We start from the raw sequence: 23,631 nt of genomic DNA, 5'->3' as shown, positions 1-23,631 counted from the left end.
ATGAATGACCCCTCGTTAAGCTTTAAACTTATTTCTCTTCACTTTCTGAAAATTTGTCCAATACATCTATAATGTAACTAAAAATAATTCTTTGCAAATTCTGTTGGCGTTTCAAATTTTGTACACCAATCAACTTATTTGTCTTCACTTTCTGAACATTTTGCCCACTTAATGTTAATTAAATTTCTATTCTTACCAAGATTAGTTATGAAAAAGAGATCATTTTCTTTGTGTGTAATTCGTGTAATCCTCTTATTGCTAGAATCGTTTTAGCCATTGATGAACTTGTAAAAGCTTGATAAGGAATGTGTACAAGGCAGAGTAATTTTAGGCTAAAAATAAGGAATGTGTACCTTTATATGGAGTAATAAATATGCTAGAAAACTCAAAGTGCCTCTGAAGGATTCGGCTTCTCTCCATTTCTCTTCTTTCTATTTTCTCCAAGTTCCTATTTGGATTAATGACACATGACATAGGTTAAAATAAATGGTTAAGATTTAATTTTCCAAAGTAAATCTCTAATCATGATTTAATTAATAAATACATTATATATTAAGTATTAAAAATTATTATAATCTCACTATTTTAGCAACATATTATCTTATCCATAAATATTGGGAAAAAAATTCTCTTCCTAAATATTTTTTTTACATAAGATCTTTTTTTAATTTTCTTTTAAATAATCTTTTTATCTAATTATAAGAATAATTAACTGAATAGAAGTATTGAAATCATAATTAACCTACCGTACGTACTTGTATCACCGTATCCTTAATCTTATTATGAAATTAAAATTAGTTTGTTAATATGATTTGATTATCTCTAGGGTAATTAATTAATCACTGATCAAGATGTCTTTAACAAAAAATTATGATAAAAAAATTATTTAAAAGAAAATTAAAAAAAGATCTTACGTACAAAAAAAAATTTAGGAAGAGAACTTTTTTTCCTATATTTATGGACAAGATAATATGTTGCTAAAATAGTGAGATTATAATAATTTTTAATACTTAATATATAATATATTTATTAATTAAATCATGGTTAGAGATTTACTTTGGGAAATTAAATCTCAACCATTTATTTTAACCTATGACATGTGTCACTAATCCAAATAGGAACTTGGGGAAAATGGAGAGGAGCCGAATCTGCCTCTGAATATGTATTTTTTTTTTTGAAGTACCATGTGGTTGAGTAGTTATAGTAGTATGTTTACTAGTTCTTTCATTTCGGGCAAACAATACAAATTTCATTAGTTTATGAGTAAATTACTTTACTTCACATGAGTTTTCAATATTATGAATCTTATTATAACTGGAACTTCGTAATCATGAGGTAAAAATTAGGTGTAGTTTATTCCAAACACATTGTATCCAAGTAGATTCGCATGTATCTGACTCTCTCACCCTCGCCTCTCTTCTTATGTATCTGTATTTCAGAAGGTATCTAATGTGATTTACATGTATATGAGATACATAGACTATCTTACTTGCCTCCTCCAATCTTGTTCGTCTCTTTCTCTATTTCAGTATATCTAAAATGCAAACATACATGTATCTAAGTGTATTGGACTTGAAATCTGGTATGACATCATTAATTAGTGAGACAATATAAAATTACTTCAAATTTTAGGGAGAATTAGTAAAATATAGCGGGAATATTTGTGTAATTAAGTAGTTTGACCTTTGATACTCATACACCCTTCATTATTCTTTCAGTCTGAATATCTCCTTTACACTATCCTTTCGATCAAAATATACGCCTCTCATTATCATCGGGATACATGTCAAACTCATAATCAAATACTTCACCTTCAATTTTAAATATCCAATTCTTTTAAAAATCCACCTATTTAACCCGACCGGCCTATTTTCTTTTATTTTCAGATTCTTCTTCTATTAAGACTCAAATTCGAGTTTTTTTAATTTCACCGAAAACTAGTGCTCGCCACAGTTTATCTTCCCCTTCCTCAACTCTATCGTAAAATCCCTAAGTACTAACAAATAATAGCAATAAAGTATGATTATCTTTTGCATACTTCCTAAAAATCCGTCAAGTTGGAAAGGACTGTGTCTCTTTCACGTATTCTTTTACATCCTCATTAAATAAGAGACTATGTTCTCTTGTTATAATGGTTATAGAAAAGTGTTATTGTATTTCATGTGGACGTAACGTACTTAATTGTTATAGTGGGTTGTTAAGATGAATTGTTGTTTTAGATATTCACTTTAATCTTTAGTAGCATTTTATTGTTATAGTGGATTGTTAAACTGAATTATTGTTTTAGATATTCACTTTAATCTTTAGTAGCATTTTATTGCTGTAGTGGATTGTTAAACTGAATTGTTGTTTTACTTTAGTAGCATTTTAATGTTTATGGCCGTAACATATTTACTTGTTATAATGGAGAAGTGGATTTCTAAGAGAATCAAATATTAAAATTTGGGAGTGAGTTCTTTGATCATGAACTTAACATGTGTTCCTTTGCCAAAATGGAGGATAAATCCAGGGATAAAAGTCTGAAAAATACCTTAACTTTGGTCGAATTTGATGTTGCGATACTAAACTTTCATGAGGACCTATTACCTCTCTAGACTATTTAATACCATATTTTAAACATATATATTTGTCCACGTGGACATAAAAAATAATGCAAAATTATAAATAGTAATGTGTCCACGTGGACATATATATACCTTTAAAATACACTATTAAATAGTTCAGGGGGGGTAAAAAATACGATATTAAATAGTCTAGGGAGGTAATAGGTCCTCATGAAAGTTTAGTATCGCAACAGCAAATCCGACCAAAGTTGGGGTATTTTTCAGACCCATATCCCATAAATCTATGTCAAAATATTATGAAATGAGTATAATAAAACCTATTTAAGTCATTTGTAGCTTTTGGAAGTGTTTGACAATGTTAAAATAATTTAAATAAGTTAAAAATGACTTAAAAGAAAGTTAAAAAATTAAAAGTAGGTCTCCCCTACTTTTTATTTTTTGACTTAAAAATCATTTAAGTTTGATTTTTTACTTTTTGATTTAAAAGCTTTTCTTTTTAATCCAATCCAAACGAGCTCTTAGACTAAACATATAGTAAAATTGTATATTTTTTAACTAACATACTTTTAATTTATTTTTAGCTATTGAAAGTGTTTAGTAAAGTTAAAAATAATTTAAAATAAGTTAAAAATGACTTTAAAAAGAAGAAGTTAAAAACAAAAAATAAGAGGCTCCCTACTTTTTATTTTTTGACTTAACATTTAACAACTACTTTTCTCAGCCCATCCAAACATCAATTTAGATTGACTTAAAAGTTGGTCAAACCTACTTTTAAGTTATTTTTAACTTTTGGAGTGTTTGACAAGTTAAAAATAACTTTAAAATGACTTAGTAAAACATAGTTGAAAATAGATGCTACTCTACTTTTTTATTTTTTAACTTAAAAATGATTTAAGTTTAACTTTTTTTAAAACTATTGTTTTAGTGCTCTGAATATAACCAGAAATATATTTAAACTAGGTAATTTGCCCGCGCTGCGCTTCGCGCGGTCATAAATAATAATTTCATTGAACTTGCAAATAATCTTTTACTAATATCCATACATTAAAAATAATGGAAAAAATAAGTTCTTAAAAAAATATTAGCAATATTCCAACATGAATTTGATTATTTGTCATTATCACATAACTCAAGAACCTTTAATGAATGAATTGTTCAGGAAATAATAAATCATTGGTTCTTTAATCAGCATTAAAAAGATAAAGAAGAAAATAAGAATATATATATATACAAAGGCATTTCGTAAGAAAAAGAACACGTTTAAGTTGCATAGATTATACAATTGTGATATATATCTCTGAAAAAAATTTAAAAATTTGTTTACAAATTCAAAAAAGAAATTACACTTGAACATGAAAGCAATTATAACTTTTGAACTTGCAAAATGAATTTATCCAATTGACAAGTGAGAAACTTCATATCTATGTAAAAATAGATAATATGTAAGTACTTTTAAGTTGTAGAATTTATATAAAATATCAAAACATGAATTCTTGGAACTGAGTACAATAATTATTTTTTGTACAATGAATATACCTACTATATGTGTATATGTTCAATATAATCGAAGTTAATAGCTTTGTAGAAACATAAACAACAGAATTTAAAACATGTACTCAAAAATAACAATTAATATCAAAAGCATAAATTAATAATTATAAAAAAAAAAACATAGATAAAAGTAGAATGAAATAAAAAGAAAAAAATCAAATCCCCGAATACACAGTGTCCCCTCAAAAATAGATCTTCTCAAGTTGGAACATTTTATTTCTAACCGTGCGAGGGTAAATATTTAACCTTTTCCAAAACTTCAAATTACAAACCGAAGCTTATTCACGGCAGCTTCTGCCAACTTAAGCGCAGCTACGCGGTTCTCGCCATTAACGCAGGTATGGAAATTTTTGTCCCTCTTTAGTTTCACTTCTATTCTCGATACTAAATTGCCTATTCTATTGTAGAGATGATTACTTTGAGTTGCTATAAGAAGCTAGGGCTAGTAAATAGAGTTACGAACTAGTGAAAAAGATGAAATCTTTGAATAGGTATTGAATATTACGTTTTGTATCATACACATTTTCTTGTTTCTGTAAATCGAGAAGCACATGTCCATGTCGAAAACCATATCCGTACTCCTCCTTACAGTACAAACTTGTTAAATTACATTTGCAATGTTAGCATGCCATTTTTCAATTTAGTGGCCTCTGAACAAATTTGTGGCATCCCAATGTGCTATCTCTAACCAATATTTACATGAATGTTGTAATTGCTCTATGTAGGGGGGAGAAATTGTCGAAAGACAACTTTGTCAGGAGAAGAGAGATGGTTCACCACAATGAAGCATGTGAAATGTGCACCCGCACGTGCATGTTGATACATGGACAAAGGGATCCCTCACCAATTGTTAACTCTTTCTTCAAAGTCATGATCGACAAGCGCTTCTCCAAAATTCTGGTATAATATGATCTTACACGTGTTTTTTCTTTCTTTTTTCTTTTTGAGTTTAAAATTTCTTAAAGAAAGCATTGGTTTTAATAACAATATTTGCTCAATTTGTTCTTGTATTTTTTTAAATCTACCTTTTACATCCATTAGCTTGTCTTTTTGAGGTTAATTTGGAGAAACTTTCTTTCTTTTTATAGTTCTAGGCTTGCCTCATTTCTTTTTAGCACATATAATTAGTACACTATCGCACCTATGGAGCTATCTACTTAGAATACCATGTCGGACATGGCCAAAACATCTCAGACGACCTTCTCTCGTTATATCTTTCATGTGCGCGGCTTGCATAGTTTGTCTGATGTGGTAATCTCTAACCTTATCCAATCTTGCGTAACACCACACCCATTTTAACATCTGCAGTTATATAACACTCTGTTTTAGTATGGGTATTACAGCTTCGTCTATCATATCATTCTGTTAAAAACTCAGCCTAGATATTTGGATTGCCTGCATTTTGAACCACAATCCCTGGACAAAGCCTAAGCTAAGCGTTGGTTTTGGATAAAGACAACTTTATAATCTCATTTGAATTGTCGAATGAGTTCTGTCAATCTTAACATTTTTGTGTTTCAAACTTCGTAGAGATTACACTGCCTATAGAATAGGATAAAAACGAAAGGAATAGGAACATTAGAGAGATGACCCTTCTTGGCTGGAATCTCTATCAATAAATTCAGTCTTTCCCCCCTTCACCTAGTGATGCTTAAACAGAAAGACGTTCAAACTATGACTAGACAAGACCAACTTCAACTTGTGATCCATGTAAATTCTTCCAATACTTGAGTACCGTGCCTACCTGCTAATGTTACATTTAAATCTTCTGAAGCATTACAACCTTATGTAGATCTATTGACAGAGAAATAAGACGAAGCTTTCAAGCTAGTCATAAGGGATTAAGGGGGAAGGCCCATTCAATTCTGGAATGGGATAAATCTGTCTCATCATCCTTCAATCACCGGCTTGAGTCTGCGGCATATATAACATTTCAAATGTCTTTACAGCCACTTGAGCTCGTTATGAAAAATTATATTCCTTACACTTTCAAATGATCCCGATCTGCATTGTTGAAATTTTGAAAAAAGAGACCAAACAGCCTGTCCAAATTGCCAACAATCGAAGAATTCTGAACCTTCTTGTTTAACACTGGAATACTGGATTAGTTGTTTCTCTGTCAAGTGTGAATCAGGGGAATAACTTCTCAAGAACTGATCAAAAGATAGAAGAGTTCTTTTAAGTTCATTAAATATACTCCTAAAACTGATCAACAAAAGATGCAAGTCAGTCTTCAATGATGTTAAAATTCCAAAATGAAATATTTCGTGCTTAGAGAAAATAATAGAAAAAACTAATAGAACCTTGAAATCAGATACGTCAGTTATTTGGTCCTGTAATGCTACATAATTGATGTCCTTTTTTAGTCTGATGAATATTTTAATAATTAGCCAGATATGGGATTGGGGGACTACTTTTGAAGGAAAGAGTCCCCCCACGAAGCTGCTGGTCGTGTCTATAATACCTGGACCTTTTCTTCTTCTTCTGGTGGTCGGGGGAGGGGAGGGAGGATTTCCTTTGACCAAGGGACGTTGGACAGTCCTGTTTCAGGTCTGGTTCTTTTGCTTCTAGTGCCAAAGGGGTTGTTGTGTTACCAGAAAGTAGTTGATCTGTTGAGTTGTATAGATTATGAGGCGAGAGGGGATGAAGTTTGAGTGAAATTGGATTGGTGGAGAAAAGAGGTTACCAATTGAGGCACATAATGGTGGAGGTATGATTGTGGTGTACCAAAGATGAAACAAGGAGGTGGGCGGTGAACATGAAGAAAGAGGAGGGGGAATAATGTGTTGATGGATTGTAAAATTATTAGTTGCAATGTAAGGGAATGAATGACCCCAACAAAAGGGACATCATTAAAGTAGGTTGAGAGGATGAGGGGTAGATGTGATATGTTTTCAAGAATATTTTTTGGAGACCTTTACAAATAGCATTATTAGGAAAGGGAGGGTGGTGGTGGGGGGGGGGGGGGGGGGNGGGGGAGGTTGAGTGAAGTATGACTGTATTTCAGCCGGGGAATTTTGGGAGGAATACTCATTCCTTGGGATGATAGAAGGTGGAGTATGTGGAGGTTAACAATAGGGGGTTTGTGTTAGGGATGCAGTATAGATTCATTAGCAATGGAATTGAGTGGGGATTCGGGGGTATCTATGGACCTATAAGGAGGGTCCAAGAAGTCTTTTTGGGAGGAGTTAAGAGTTGAGATGTGGAGGTGGTATATGCCTTGGGTGTTAGGTGGATTTTTAATACCAGAAGTTTTGGTGTTATTGATAACCTTTTTCCTATTATTTTCCTTTAACACGTGCCTCTTTCACTTGGTTTAGGTCGGAGGACCCAGTATCTAGATCAAGAGTAGACAGATTCCTAGTGTCTACTTCTTTGGAGGAGTTGGCTCCCAACGTGATCCAGATTCCTCTTCTGCGAAGGTTATCAGACCATTCACCTATCAGGTTGTATGGAAGTAGAAGAAGATAGACAAGATCTGCTTTTAGATTTGAGAACATGTGGCTAAGTGTGATATATTTTGGGGATAGAGTGACTGCTTGGTGGTGGAATTATGGTGGATGGGAGGTTTTTTTATAGGCTTGCCAAAAGTTGAAATTGGTTAAAAAATATAATGTTGTGGAATAAAGAGGTGTTTGGGAGGGTAGGGGTGAAAATGAGAGAGATTATAAATGAAGTAGGGAATAAGCAATGGCAGAAGTGAGAAGGGTGTTAGAGGGAGAAGAAGGAGAGGAAAGAGGGGTTGAAAAGGGAGCTAACTGATTTGGCCATAGCCCAAGAGGTTAGTTGGAGAAAGATCGAGGGTGTTATGATTAAAAGAGGGGGACTCTCATACAAGTGTGAGTTCGATTCTCACTATCCTCTTTCCCCTTCCCAACCCTCCTAAGTAATGGAAAAATAATTTACTCTAAGAAAAAGCTATGAAGTTTCTGAGCGAAAAATATTCTTACAGTCCTTTATAAGGTAGGCGGTAGCTGCAATTTCTAAGAAGCTTTGTTGTAGTTTCAGTTTGGTTTCTCACCATTATGCTTTTAGCAGGGTCCACACTCTATCTTTTCTTTTCTTTAGAAATATTTGGCGTGCATTTGTTGCTTTAACTTTCCTAAATGTTATTTTATGCAATTTAAATTGACCACATGAAAGGACAAAATTGGTGTAATTTTTTTTTGAAATTTTTACGATAAGCGGATGTTCAATGTACAATTCAAACTCTTCCAATGGTGTGGTGGGTAACTTATTTCATTAGCCTAGGTGTGTGAGTTACATATTAGTTTATACTTTATAGCCATTCATATTCTAAGTACAAACTTTTCAGTACTTTCCCCCCAGATTTGCTCGATTGGTGTCTCACTTGACTGATCAAGAAACTTATCTGGAGGACTCAAGTGGACAGCAATGGAGGGTGGGAATATGTAATCATAATGGTTCGCTTGCAATTCGACAAGGATGGCGTACCTTTTCATCAGAGCATGGTCTAATAATGGGAGACTTTTTGGTTTTCCACTATATTCAGGGTCAGCACTTCGTTGTTCAAATATATGGAACAAGTGGTTGTCAGAAGATCAACTCTTACAATGGCACTCATACTGGGAAGAAAAGACCGAGAACTAATTCTACAGAAACTTCCCATGATGAGCTGTCTCCGGAAACTGACATAAATTTAAGGAAAAAAAGGAATTCAACACCCTCAGTTACTGCTGTACGAGAGTCTGAAAGGGCTGGACACCAGCCAGTGACCACAACTTTTGCATCAAACATTGATGCCGAAACTGGAGAGCGACAAGTAGTTCCCCAAGAAGAAGGAACCAGTGATGTTCTACAAGGTGAAAATAGACCTCATAATCACACCAATATAATATCACAAAGGGAATCAAGTTCAGTAGATGTGGTTCCTTTGGAGATGGAGCTCTTAACCTTGAAAGCACCCTTCCTTGACGTAAAAATCACTCAGACTGAAAAAATTTCTGGACCAGTGAACAATATTTCACTTTTGGGCCAAACAGATGAAAATGACCATCATGTGGGTCTTATCTCTAGCACATCTCTGAAATCAGCTGAAAATGGTAGCAATGGTAATTTTCCCCCTTTCATATATGTCATATTTTCTTAATATCTTTACTGTGTCTGGAAAGACTGGAAGGGAAGGGAAAAATACAAAGAGGGAAAATAGAAAGGAAGTGGGAGAGAACTTTTAGTGGGGCAAATAGAAAAATGATCTGTCTGTCTCTCCCGACTTCTCTAGTTAAATGAAAGAAGAAAAAATAAAATTTTGTACTTTTCCCTTAATTTCCTTCCTCTTCCCCATTTTCTGCATATACGTGATTTACTTTGATTTGCTCCAATATATATTCTCAACCACACAATGGATGATTTATTAGGCAGTCATTTGATGCGGTTATATAAAAAAGAAAGTCACTGTACCAGCAACAATCAAGTTACCACAGAGAAATCCAATGAAGCATCTCCATCCAGTCTCTCATATTAAAGCATATTTTTTGTTCTGCTGAATTAAATGTAGTTTTATTGTTCTGTCAAGTTATTTATGAGACTCGATTTTTGCTTTATCTTTTTTTCTTTTTTGGATTTCTGCCTGTTAATTGAGGGGCTTTGCGTCCTGCAGCGAAGGAAACAAGAGTAGATAAGCTAGAACTGAAGGAGATGGAAGCAAAAACTCGTTGCCCTTCTAAAAAGTTGAATGGTATAACATTTTCATATTTAGTTTATAATTCATTGATATCCCTTTCTCATAACTGCTCGTCATCCCATGCATGTATTCACTGTTGAATCCCTTTGACCATCTTTCCTGCTGCTTTCTTATTTGATGTATACTGCATATGAGCAAGTGCAGGAAAAGAGCCAAAAATAACAGGGAAAGATGGTCAAGGTTGTTATCCTGAGGCTGTCATTGGTAATAACATAGCTATAAAAAGCGAGCCTGCAGATTCAGGAGACACATCATTTCCTGATGCTGGCAACTTCTCATGTTCACTGCCGGTGGATGGTCGAAATTTTCTGGTGAAGATCTTGCTGAAATATTATTCCCTCTGCTTTTAGCTGGATTTTGAGGAATTTCATTTGTTTGATTTCTTCCCTGCAGTGTATACAGTGCTTGAATATGTATATCTTGAGTGTTCATTGGAGTGACATGCATTTTAGTACTGCTTTCACCTATCCTTGGCATTGAATAATCAAAGAAAGATATTATATAGAAGCTTGCAAGCATACTTCGGCCTAAATACTCTATAATATTTAGGAGAAAAAGATATCTCATTTTCTGTGAAGCAGGGCCTGCATTCCATTGCTGTTCAAATATTTGGCACTTTTAATCACCTGATTACACTGTTCATTCTTTTTATCTTTTTCTTTTTGCCATGATTTAAGGCCTAAAGCTTTCTCATTAGAGAACATAGTCCACTCCACATTGTGCTTAACTACATGTATTTGGCTGAAATTGTTCTTGATTCCCGGGTGTATATGCTTTTCGTCTCCACGATATCTTTGAATTTAAACCTCCTTAAATTACTGTGTAGGAATTACCACAAAGCTGGCCACAAGTTATAGTGGGCAGAAGGAAGATGGGAAAGATTATTATTTATCTCAAAGGACCAGATAATAGACGCTGGCCTGTCATCTATCATGAGAATTTCGGTTCTAAGATTTTGGCAGGAAACTGGGAATTATTTGCTGCAGTTTATGGCCTGAAACCTGGAGATGAATGTCTATTCCAACTTTCAAATCAGTCAAAACGTATGTTTACTGTACACGTAGCCCACAAGGTAGATGTCACTCAAACTACTTTGAGTTGATTATTGTCAGACAGTTGTGAGAATAATGTAACGGGAGCTATGTCGAGATTTTACTTGATGGTTCTTATAGTCACTTGATTTAAGCAAATCTGTAGTCAGATATTGGATTTATTCATCCTGTGCTTTATCTGTGAATGCTATGTTGATACTTCCATTTAGCAGAATCATACATTGAAGCAAATAAATGTCTCAAAGTTGCAGATTTGACATGCATCCTTTCCTTTTTTCTCAGAAGCATAGCAGTTAGAATGAGTTGCTGTCTTATAAGTGTACATAGTCTATGAATATTGATCGCGGACTTGATTCTTATATTAATATTTGCCTCTTATAAGCTGTGGAAGTTTCAATTTACAAATTGAGAATCTTCATTAGATTTTATTGCTATGTGCTTTATTGAGACAACCTTAACTCCCTGGTCCCAGAATATCTTCTTCAACTTCGAAACTTACAGTGCTCACATTCTTCTAAAGGCCACTAAACATAAGCTCTTTTGCTTCCTCATTCACCAAAATATCCAAAAAGAAATGTGCTGCATATCATTTTGAAGTCCCAGACAGGGTAACATTTTTGTTTTGGTTTCCCATGTTCGAAGCCCGCATTGAAGCCCTGACTAAATCCGGATCACGTACGGCTATGCGTGGCAACGGGACCGGAACCGAAACGGAACCGGGCACCACGGGCCGGAACCGGTAATTCTAGAAAATTTTATGTATACCTGTCCCGGACTGGATCGGATTGGAAATCGGGTGTCAACGGCTATATTTAAAAAATAAATTAATTATTAAAATAAAAAATTAGGAACATTAGTCAAATAATATTAAAACTTTTATAATTTTAAAGTTAAAAATTTATACTTTTAAAGTTTTAAATACAAACTTTCAAAGTTTAAAAGTATAAAAGTATAAAAGTTTAAATTTTACCCTTTAAAAGTTTGAAAATTTAAATTCAAACTTTAAAACTATAAAAGTTTAAATTTCACACTTTAAAAGTTTGAAAATTTAAATTTAAGACAATAATAATAAAAAATTAAGGCGAATAGCCTATACTTTTATTAATATTAATTAAATAATACAAGTTGAGTTACAAAATATTAGTAGAGTATTAAAAAATCTAATCTACACAGTCACCTTCTAGGAAGGGTTCTGTTTGAATTAGACCTCGAATTATTATATTCACACTAATAGACATTTAAATTTAATAGTTCATGCTACCAAAGAAATCTTTTTTTAAATCATTTAACATTTCTCTAGTAACATGCTCTGAAATTGGTTGATTAGATAGTTCCTCCATTGCATCAATGCTGTTGTCACTAAAATCTTGCATTATTTCATCAACGTCATTTTCAAATTTGGTCGGTAAAGGTGGACGACCATAACTCCTTCTCTCGCCATTAATCCAATCACTAAATAGTACCGATATCTCCAAGTTATCTATTGCTAATGAATATCTATGCTCTCCAATTTGAAATCTTGCTGCACTAAAAGCGCCTTCCGAAGCTACTGAAGATGCTTGAATAGCTAACACATCTCGAGCAACCGGTTGAAGTTTTGGAAATTCCTAGTCACGATTGTTCCACCATTCTAGAAGATCAATAGTAGTAGGTTATGTATTTTGATTAATATATGCATCAAAATAATTTCTATCATTATGAGAAAGTTCAAGATAACAATCTATCATATCAACAAGATCATCTTCATTATATCTACTCCTAGAACTTTGAGGCTCTTCATTACGTACTACATTCATTCTATTAGAATTATACAAGTCATACAATTTTCTAACTTCAATTTTTATACTATCTTTAACATCTTGACAACTAGGTGTTTCATCATCTTCACTATCAATACCCAAATTAAAATATATTTTATCAACCATTCGTGATGCACCTTCATCTTTGTAATGTGGGTTTAACAAACAGACGGTTAAATAAATTTGAGGAATATGAATAAAATATTTTTAAAACTTTTCAATCATTTTCTTAACAGATTCTTCAAATCTTGGTTTATTTTTGAATTTATAAAATTTACTAGAAATAACACAAATATTAGGTAAAATAGAACAAATAGTTGGATAATAAAGTGCAGATATTTTTTTTATAGTTAAATAAAAAACTTTTAAGAATTCTACAAGTTCTTTCATGTCATTCCAATCATTATCATCAAGTCTATATGTCATATTTGAATTATGAGCATTCCAAACCATTTGTAAAGGTTTCCTATATTCATAAGCGACTTCAAGCATTTCATATAAAGAATTCCATCTAGTATACACTGATTTTGGAATTTTTCTAGGTGGAAGATTGAATTCACGATAACGATTTTCAAAATTTCTACGTCTAGACTTAACTGGACATTTAAAAATAAAATGATATGCAATTTCAACTTTTATGCAACCATCATTATACATTGCTATACCATTTCTAACAATCAAATTATATATGTGTACATAACACCTAATATGAAAACCATCAATATAAATAGGGCAAAAAGACGATTTTAGTATTTCAACAACAGATCTATTATTAGAAGTATTATCTAAGGTAAGACTACTTATTTTATCACAAATTTCATAGTTTTGTAAAGCATCTATAATTGTTTGGGCTATATAACTACCGGTTTTATGCATTTCACAACATTTATAACCTAAAATTCTTTTTTGCAAAGTCCAATTTTCATCAATCCAATGTGCAGTAATAGTGAAATAATCATTACCATTTACACTACGGCCCATATCAGAAGTAATAGCTATTTTACAATTATTATAATAAAATAAACAACGAAGATATTGAAAATGTTGAGCTTGATAATCAAAGATAACATTTTTAATTGTATTTCTAGTAAAACCTTTAAAATGTGGATTATACACAATTTGAATATAATGAATAAAATTGGGATTTTCAGAAAAACTAAATGGCAAACCCATAACAACAATCATTTTAGCTAATTCTTCAATATCTTTTTCTCTACTATATGACCGTTGTATACTAGAGCCAGAAACATAGAAAAATTGAATTGTGTTTGGACCATATTAGAGCCCCCTACTCTTACATTTTCAGGAAGGGTGGTACCATTCTTTTTAGCTTCGGCTACAGCTTTAGCATGCAAAAATTCATTTTTACAACATGACATTAAATGATTACTCAAATGTCCCGTCCCACACTGTTTTCCTACAGTTTTATGATTCATTCTATGTTTACATTTATTACAAATAACTTGTGTTTTATCTTCATTCTGAGTCATAAATTGCCACACAACTTATTTTTTAGCGCGTTCTACCTTAGGCCTAAGATGCACGGGGGGAACGGGAGCAGGACAATGAAAGGGAGCGGGAGGGGAAAAGGGACTGGGAGTGGGAGTAGTAGTCGTAACTGGCTCAATTTCATCATCATCATATTCATCAACATTATTATCAAAACTATCAATATAATCATTAACATCATCATGTTCATCATCTTCAGGTAATTCCTCATCAAAATTATCGAACCTTCTTTGTAAATGTTCATGATAAGGATCTAATCCACCATTACTATCAATATTAAAAATAATTTCATCAACATGCGTATAATCATCCGTATTTATTCTTAATTGAGAAGATTTTTTAGTTTTAGATTTAGAAGTACTATCGTTTTTTTTTATTCTTCTTGGATTTTGAGCTCCATAATTTAGTGATCAAATCAACTATGGTTGTTTTACCCTTGTCAACATTGTTTTTACCGGAATCCATATTCAAATATAAAAAGTGAGTAAATTATATATAATACAAAAATGTAATGCAAAATTTTAAACAAATAAATAACTAAATAAGTAGAGACTAGAGACTAATTACTCGCAATATAAATAATTAAATGCAAACAAATAAATGACTAAATGAAAAGTGAGTTGGAACGAATATACCAAACATCTACTTAAAAAAGTAGATGTGTATGACCGAAAGCCGAAAATTGAAGCTCCAATTTTCAAAGATCAAATTCGTAATTTAACGAGAATAAGAGATTAGAGACTTGAGTGAGACTTTTGAGAGTTGTTGAGAGAGCAGAAGATAATATTTTTGTGAGTGAAAAGAATGAAAGATTGGGGTATTTATGGTTAAAAAAAAAGGATGAAAATGTAGTTTTTAGAAGGTTGGGTATTAAAAAAAGTTTGGGGGGGGGGGGGATAGGGGGTGTAAAGGGGAGTTATGGGGGCGAAAGAGCCGTTGGTGGGGCCCAAAACCCATTGCCCAACGGCTCTCAAAACGGCTATATTTAACATTTAAAAAATAAAAAACCAAACTGGACCGGACCCGGACCGAAACTGGGACTAACCGGTATATCCTGATTTCCGTTCCATTACCCCTCCCGGACCCCCTAGACACCGGCCCTAACCGGTACAAGCGAGAACGGAACCGACACCTCCCGATTTCGTTGCTAGCCATACGTACAGCCAAATGTGATGCTCTCAACAGGATTTTCTCCATCCGTATAGGGTAACATAGGAATACTTTCTTTGAGTTTTTGGTTTTGTCAAAGTTAACTTTACTATAATGACTCCGTAAGTCATACTCACTGGATTTTACGAACATCTTACAAAATTGTCTCATTACATTTGAGTTCGATTCTCAACTATGACATTTTAACATTTTTTGAATTACAGCTTACATCTTGTTCTACATTTAACCCAAATGAAAGGATAGAAGCTTCATAATAAGAAAATGGGCAGTCTTTAGGAATAAATTTCACAATAAGACACTACAATCTTATTATCAAAAAATAAAGGGTGTCATTTTTCTTAAATGTTGTTTGAATGGTCAACTTCAATTCACCTGAAAAGACAGACAAGGTCTGAATTGTGAATGTATGCCTGCCTCCAACGTAAATTTTAGATCTTGAAATAATTAAAACCACAATTTAAAAGTGAAGAAAAATTTCTTTTGTTTTTTGTATCCAATTCACTTAACTTTGCCATTTTTAAAAGAGCATCATTTACTATTAATTTTCCGAGACAGATGTCAAATCAATTACTACTTAAATCATAATTAATGCTACTTTGAATGTTCAATTTAAATACTACTCCCTCCGTCCCTATTTACTTGTCCATATTTCCTTTTTTGGTTGTCCCTATTTAGTTGTCTATTTTGACAAATCAAGAAAGGACAACAAATTTTTTCCTATTATACCCTTATTTACACTTCTTGAAAATTGTAAAAGTGTATGTTGTTTCCCTCCAATTTATTTCACTTTAATTCAAATAAGTGATTGTAATTTTGAAGTGAAAAGTTGTCATAAGGGTAAAATTGTAACTTCACTGTGCAAATCATTGTTGCCTTAATCTGTGTGCCATTTCTAAAGTGGACAACTAAAAAGGGACGGAGGGAGTATTAACTATAATAGTTAATTTTTCCATATTTAATTAATTTATACATTATTTTACCCGAATCTCCAACATTTCTTTTCGTCCTTCACCTTTTTCCTGCAAAATCCCTAATAACCCTTTCATATTTTCTTTCCATTTTCATAAATTTAGTTTCTTCTTTTAAGCTTTGTACTCTCTTCTGCAGTAGCAGAGTATCAGTTAGTCATTAGATTTACACTGCACATGGTCAGATGATCTTTCTGTAGATATTACTAATTCTAGCATTTGCAAATTTTCTGAGTTTGTACTTTTCTTGGTATTTTACTTGTTGTATATATTAACATTCGGAGAAAGGATTTTATTTTGATTATCTTGTAATTCTGGGGTTTTGAGTTCTTGAAAAAAAAATATTTTTCTGCTGTTTTGGGGGCTTAAGTTATTTGGAGTTGTCTTCAGGGTTTAAGGGGTTTTGAGTTCTTGAAAATAAAATCTTTTTGCTGTTTTGAGGGCTTTAGTTATTTGGACTTGTCTTCAGGGTTTAAGGGGTTTTGAGTTCTTGAAAAGAAAATTGTTTTGCTGTTTTGAGGGCTTTAGTTATATGGAGTTGTCTTCAAGGTTTAAGGGGTTTTGAGTTCTTGAAAAATAAAATCTTTTTGCTGTTTTGAGGTCTTTAGTTATTTGGAGTTGTCTTCAGGGTTTAAGGGGTTTTGAATTCTTGAAAAGAAAATCTTTTTGCTGGTTCGGGGGCTTAAGTTATTTGAAGTTTTCAGGGTATTGATTATTTTATTATTGTATATATTAGTGGAGGAGAAATGAGTTAGTAGTTCTGGGGTTACAGCTAAAGGAGATGAAGCTCCTGAAAGCTACAGAGTAGCCCCAAAAAGTGAAAGTAATAATATTGAGTTTAGTGAATCGACTCTGGCAAAAACACTAGTGAGTGTGACAGGAGAGATGACGAAGAAGAAGAGGACAAGATCTAGGGGCTAGGAAGTATGGACCAGATGGTAAAGTAGTTGTTGCATTGTCACCAATGCCAATATCAGATACAATTCTTCTTGCTGGAGATTTTTTAGCTTGGAAAAACAGTGGAAGTTGCCTAGTTGATTCCTTCAAGAAGAAGAACAAGTTTGAGGTCGAAACTCCAGGTAGCATTTCCCCCAGGCTGTTGTATGTTTTAACTATTCTACTTTTTTGAAAAGATTCCATTTATTCATATATGTTCAGATGTGCAAATATTTAAAATGTTTTATGTGAAATATGTGTGGTCATGAGTGACCTGGATAGTATATGATGGTTGGATAACTGTATGAGCTTGCGATTATTGGGATTGCGTAGGTTGAGATTTTTGGATAGCTCTAGTTACTCGGGAAATTTTAGCCAATTTTTAAAAAAGATTTTGGGAGTTAGCCAAATTTTGGCTCCTTGAGAGGAAAGTGAATATGGAGGCCTAAGGATCTCTTTTAGATACATATGAGACGAATGTCATTTAAGGGGGGGGGGGGGGGNGGGGGAATGTAAAGTCCCATAAGTTTTTAGGCTTACAATTTTGATAAAAACGGGTTTAATGATTAAGACAAATTTAAATAATGATAGAAGAATGAAAATACTTAAAAGACGAATTTATGGTGCTACATAAACGGGGAGAGGGAGTATTTGTTTTACTTTGGCCATGAGAATTATTCACTTTTTTCCTAGAGTTTTTTTTTTCACTCTATTTAAAAATTTGCGTTTGGCCATGAATATTGTGTTTGGAATTTGGAGAACACCCAAAAGCTTGTTTTCACCTTTTCAATTTCACTATATTTTTTTTCTTCAAATTTTAATTTTTTTATCAAAATATCCTATTTAAATTATATTTCATATTTTAAATCATATTTCATGTTTTTTTAAGGAGAATCACATTCAAGCAACCAAATATTATTTGCAAAAACTATAACCAAACACAAATCCATCTTTAACTTCAATTTCAAAAAAATTCAAATGAGATCTAATCTATGACATTAACTTGAAAATAATTTCTTGAAGATTAAAATAACAACTTACACCTCGTGAGGAACAATTTAAACTATATCACTAAGTCTTACTTATGGGATAATTTATGACTCTTGCCGGCTTTACAAAGTCTAATTTATAGGGGTACTCTATAACTTTTGCATTAGGGAAAAGCGTAGCTCAGGGGCCTTAAAAAAATAACTTGTGCCTCACGGGCACCCTTTTACACTATTTCACTAAATTTAACTTATTGGGTACTCTATAACTTGTACCTAATGGGCAAAAGTTAGAACTTAAGTCTGATGGGCAACATACCTATGTTCTTTTGCCTATAAGACAAAACTTCTAGTTCTTTGTGCAGGTTTAATGTCTTGAATGTCTGCCTTATGTAAAAAAGTTGGACCATCGGATGAAAATCCTTTGTGAATTGGAATGACCATCTTTTCAAGGAACCTAGTCAACATGATTAACAGTGGACATTGTTTTCTTGTTCTTCTTCTTGGTCATAGCAAATGACTGCTTTCAACAAATTTTTTATGCTATGAAGAGTGAACATTCCGTCTTTTTGTCAAGGAGAAAAAGTTTTGATGTTTCGTAGAACTAGAATTCAAAGTGGAGATGTCATGTAAACACTGGTCTCCATATGTGTATAGGCCCGAACCCAATGATTTGTAATTTGTATGTATGTGTTGAGATCAATTCCTAATTGTTAAAAGTGTATTAGATGTGAATTAGTAATATGGATAGGATAAGATTGTGCTATTGGTTCGAGTGACTCCGCAAAAAGCTCCTGATTAGGGCTTAGAGATTGGATCCAATAACGAAGTTCGTCCTTTACCATGACAGGGTATCAGATGGCTCTGGCAAGGTGGGCAAGATATTGTATCATTATGAGGCTTATGTGATGGTTGTCGGTTAGAGAAACTACCCAAGAAAAGTAAATTATATATTTTCAGTATTTGTTACTATTACATGCATAATCAATTGTAAAGTTTGGTTGTTAATGTACACATGCATGCTTTACTTTTCAGTTGACTATTTTATAGTCTACCTTTAGATTTAGTCTTTCAATCTAGTATATTCAGTTTAGGTAGTTGTTTCATTCAGCTATTTTACATAACGTACATATGCTTCACTAGGATTTTTCTCCATCAGTATTTGATGAGACCTCTTTACTTCTAAAGGGCTACAATTTATCTAGTTATTCAATACTTAGTAGTCATGGCTAGTGGAGTGTTCACATAACCGGCTATCTTGTCCTGACACGTATCTTTAGTTTATTAGAGGTTTCATAGACGAGTTAGATGAGACAGTCAAGTAATTGTATTCAGATGTATTCAAACACACACGTCATTATTATTTAGACTTTTAGATAAAGTTGTTGAGATGATTTTGTTTTTATTTAATTATTGTGATGCTCATCTATTATAAAGCTTTTGCGTAAGTCGTTAAGTCTTCTGCATAGTAGTAAGCCAGACCAAGTATTCGCTTGGGACCAACAATGATTTTGGGTGCTAGCCACGTCTGGGGAGTAGGCTCAAGGTGTGACATTTTATATCTCATTTTCTTTTAATTAGGGTCTACATTGCATTGCTATTGAATATTTGGCACTTTTAATCACATTACTACACTGTTCATTCTTTTTTTTGCCATGAGTTAAGGCATAAAGTTTTCTCCTTAGAGAATATGTAGTCCAATCCACATTGTTCTTAGCTACATGTGTTTGGCTGAAATTGTCTTTCGATTCCAGGGTGTATATGTATTTTTTCTACTCGAGATCTTTGAATTTAGACCTCCTTAAATTACTATGTAGGAACTACCACATAGATGGCCACAAGTTTTAGCGAGCAAAAAGAATACGGGAAAGATTGCTATTTATCTCAAATGACCAGATAATACACCTAGGCCTGTCATCTATCATGAGAATTTTGTTTCTATGGTTTTGTTAGGAAACTGACATTATTTACTAAAGTTTATGGCCTTAAACCTGGAGGTGAATGCCTATTCCAACTTTTAAATCGGTCAAAACATATGTTTACTATACATGGATCCAACAAGGTAGATGTAACTCAAACTACTTTGAGTTGATTATTGTGAGGCAATTGTGAGAACAATAATCAACTCACATTACATTCTTCTCACGGCGAGGTGCTCGGCTTTTTGAATTAAGCTCCAATTAATATAAAAAACTTAAAATATTTAATTGCATATATAAACATCTTAAATCTCAATAGCAATAACATATATCGAAGAAGAAAGAAAAAAAGAGAGAGGAAGACTCACAGGTTTGCTAAAACACCAAATAAATCCTAATATTGCCTTTTAATTATCAAATTAGGCCTTTTTAATTAAAAAAAACAAAAGGCGATGCCTTTGCCGCCTTGCCTCATCGTGTCGACACTCGCCTTTTATTGCCTTTTTAATCTCGCTTTGCCTCTCTAGGAATAGGCGACAAGACCTTGCCTCTCACCAAAGGCGATAAGACGCTCGCTTTCACAACACTGGAATGACGATTTCCAAAGAAAAGTGGAAGCAAATACAACTTTTATTACATATCAGACAATCAAATTTTAGTCCACAAGTCTTTCAAAAATCAAAATGAGAGGAAAGCAATTGCAAAGTAAGAAAACAATTACAACAGAGGCTAGATTCAAACCAAAGCTTACGGGAGTCGGGATCCACAATCTCAAAGCAGCTATGGTTTCAATTTTGAAAATCGAAACAAAGGGCAAACATTTCTCATGAAGATCGAAAAGAAGCAGAGAGTACAAATCATACTTGAAACCGACACCAATCAATTATCTTTGAGAAGGAGTGGGGAAGGAGGAAGAAGAAATCTGAAGAAGAAATATGTATTGGTTTAACTTTGGAGTTGCTGAAAAAGCCCGGTTGGTCACTGGAGGAGTCTAGTGGAAAACCCTAAAATTATCTTCTAACTTTTAAAACCCTAAATTAGTCGCTTTTTTTAAAAAAAAATAATACAGAAGGCGACGCCTTTCTTGCCTCTCGCCTGTTGTCACCATGGTGTCGTCGCTCTTTTGGAGATCGCCTTGCCACAAAGCTAAAAGGCAATGAAGGGTCGCCTTGCCTCACCTCTCGCCATTGGCGATGAGGCGATCGTCTTTCACAACACTGGAAAGATTTCTCATGAAGATCAAAAAGAAGTAGAGAGTACAAATCATACCTGAAACCGACACCAATCAACACTCTTTGAAAAGGAGTGGGGAAGTAGTCCACAAAGATGCCAGTAAAGTTGAAATGGAGAGGATAGATGAGGATGAGAACATATACGAGACATTAAACATACCTAGGTCAAGGATTGAGCTTTGGAATTCACAGTTGACGGATTTTCAGGAGACCCCTCAGTTTCCTTATTGAGCCTCTTCAAGCCGGCCACATTGGGAATTTGCACTAGTGAAAGAGGACAACAAAAGCTCATCTCGAAGCTTCCTTTTGGGCCTGCTATTTATCTTTAGTCTCTTTTTCATTTACCCGAAAATTAAATATGACCCATAGGCCACTTTCATTTATATTGAAAATAACCAAAATGTCTACAAAAAGCAAATTAACAAAAAGTCCCAACGAGCAAACTATGCAAGCAAAACATGCACAAAAATATAATGAGAGTAGTTCATCAGGATGTTTTTGCCATGTTCAACATAATATTCTAAGTAGATAGCACCATAGGTGTGATAACACACTAATTAAATGTGTTATAAAAAGAAATAAGGCAAGCCTAGAACTATGAAAGAAAGAATGTTTCTCCAAAATACAAGCACTATTGGTTGTAACGAGTAACTTTGAAAAATACAAGAACACATTAAGCAAAAATTATTACAAAAACCAATGCTTTCTGTAGGAAGTTTAAAACTCAAAAACAAAAAAGAAAGAAAAAACAAGTGTATGACTCTGGTATAATATGATCTTACACTTGTTTTTTCTTTATTTTTTGTTTTTGAGTTTAAAACTTCCTAAAGAAAACATTGGCTTTTGTAATAATTTTTGCTTAATTTGTTCTTGTATTTTTCAAAGTTACTTGTTACAACCAATAGCGCTTGTATTTTGGAGAAACATTCTTTCTTTCCATAGTTCTAGGCTTGCCTTATTTCTTTTTATAGCACATTTAATTAGTGTGTTATCACACCTATGGTGCTATCTACTTAAAATATTATGTTGGACATGACAAAAACATCCTGACGACCTACTCTCATTATATTTTTGTGCATGTTATGCTTGCATAGTTTACCCCTTGGGCCTTTTTGTTAATTTGCTTTTGTAGACATTTTGGTTATTTTCAATATATATGGAAGTGGCCTATGGGTCACATATTTAATTTTAGGGTAAATGAAAAAGAAACTAAAGATAAATGGCTGGCCCAGGAGGAAGCTTCGAGATGAGCTTTTGTTGTCCTCTTTATTAGTGCAAATTCCCAATGTGGTCGGCTTGAAGAGGCTCAATAAGGAAATTGAGAGGTCTCTTGAAGATCCGTCAATTGTGAATCCCAAAGCTCGATCCTTGACCTAGGTATGTTTAATGTCTCGTATCTGTTCTCATCCTCATCTATCCTTTCCATTTCAACTTTACTGGCATCTTTGTGGACTACTTCCCCACTCCTTCTCAAAGAGTGTCGGTTTCAGGTATGATTTGTACTCTGCTTCTTTTCGATCTTCATGAGAAATGTTTCCAGTGTTGTGAAAGACGATCGCCAATGGTGAGAGGTGAGGCAAGACGACCCTTTATCGCCTTTGTGGCGAGGTGATCTCCAAAAGGCGACGCCATGGTGACAAAAGGCGTCGCCTTTTATATTTATTTTAGAAGCGATCGATTTAGGGTTTTAAATGTTAAAAGATAATTTTAGGGTTTTCGTCTAGACTTTTCCGGCAACTCCAAAGTCCAACCAATACATATTTCTTTTTCCTCCTTTCCCACTCCTTCTCAAAGATTGGTGTCGGTTTCCGGTATGATTTATACTCTCTGCTTCTTTTCGATCTTCATGAGAAATGTTTGCCCTTTGTTTCGAATTTGGGAATTGAAACCATAGCTACTCTAAGATTGCGGATCTCCACCTCTTTTTCCTTTCTCTTCTAGTTTCTATCCCTTTTATCTTCTCCTTTTTTTTTCCAATTTTTTCCTCCTTTTCTTTTTTCGATTTCTTCCTCTCATCTTTCTTTGAATTTTTTCTATTCCTCTCCTCCTATGTTACTTTACTGCAGCTTTTCCGTTCTCCATTGAGTTACTTTTTTTTTTTTAGCTTTTCCAATTTGCTGTAGTTGCCTCAAAACAAATTTGTGGAATTCTAATGTGCCTCCTCCTCCCTTCTAGTGGACCATCTCTAACCAATATTTACATGAAATTTTGTGTTTGTTTTATGTAGGGGGGAAATAAATT

General features: G+C 33.5%; 1 protein-coding gene across 1 annotated transcript; it reads left to right on the top strand.

The window, feature by feature from the left end:
• The first annotated feature begins 4,844 nt into the window (after positions 1-4,844).
• LOC125860688 (B3 domain-containing protein Os02g0598200-like) lies at positions 4,845-11,079 on the top strand. The gene is made up of 5 exons (XM_049540697.1): positions 4,845-5,015; positions 8,431-9,187; positions 9,736-9,813; positions 9,964-10,130; positions 10,646-11,079. Exons 1-5 carry the CDS (start codon positions 4,884-4,886, stop codon positions 10,919-10,921), a joined length of 1,410 nt encoding a protein of 469 aa, XP_049396654.1. The 5' UTR covers positions 4,845-4,883; the 3' UTR covers positions 10,922-11,079.
• Positions 11,080-23,631: the final 12,552 nt, after the last annotated feature.

This window comes from Solanum stenotomum, chromosome 3 (genome assembly GCF_019186545.1).
Source record: "Solanum stenotomum isolate F172 chromosome 3, ASM1918654v1, whole genome shotgun sequence".
NCBI classification, from domain to species: domain Eukaryota; kingdom Viridiplantae; phylum Streptophyta; class Magnoliopsida; order Solanales; family Solanaceae; genus Solanum; species Solanum stenotomum.
Note: the sequence above shows the minus strand (reverse complement) of the source record. Positions and strands in the feature narration are given on the sequence as shown.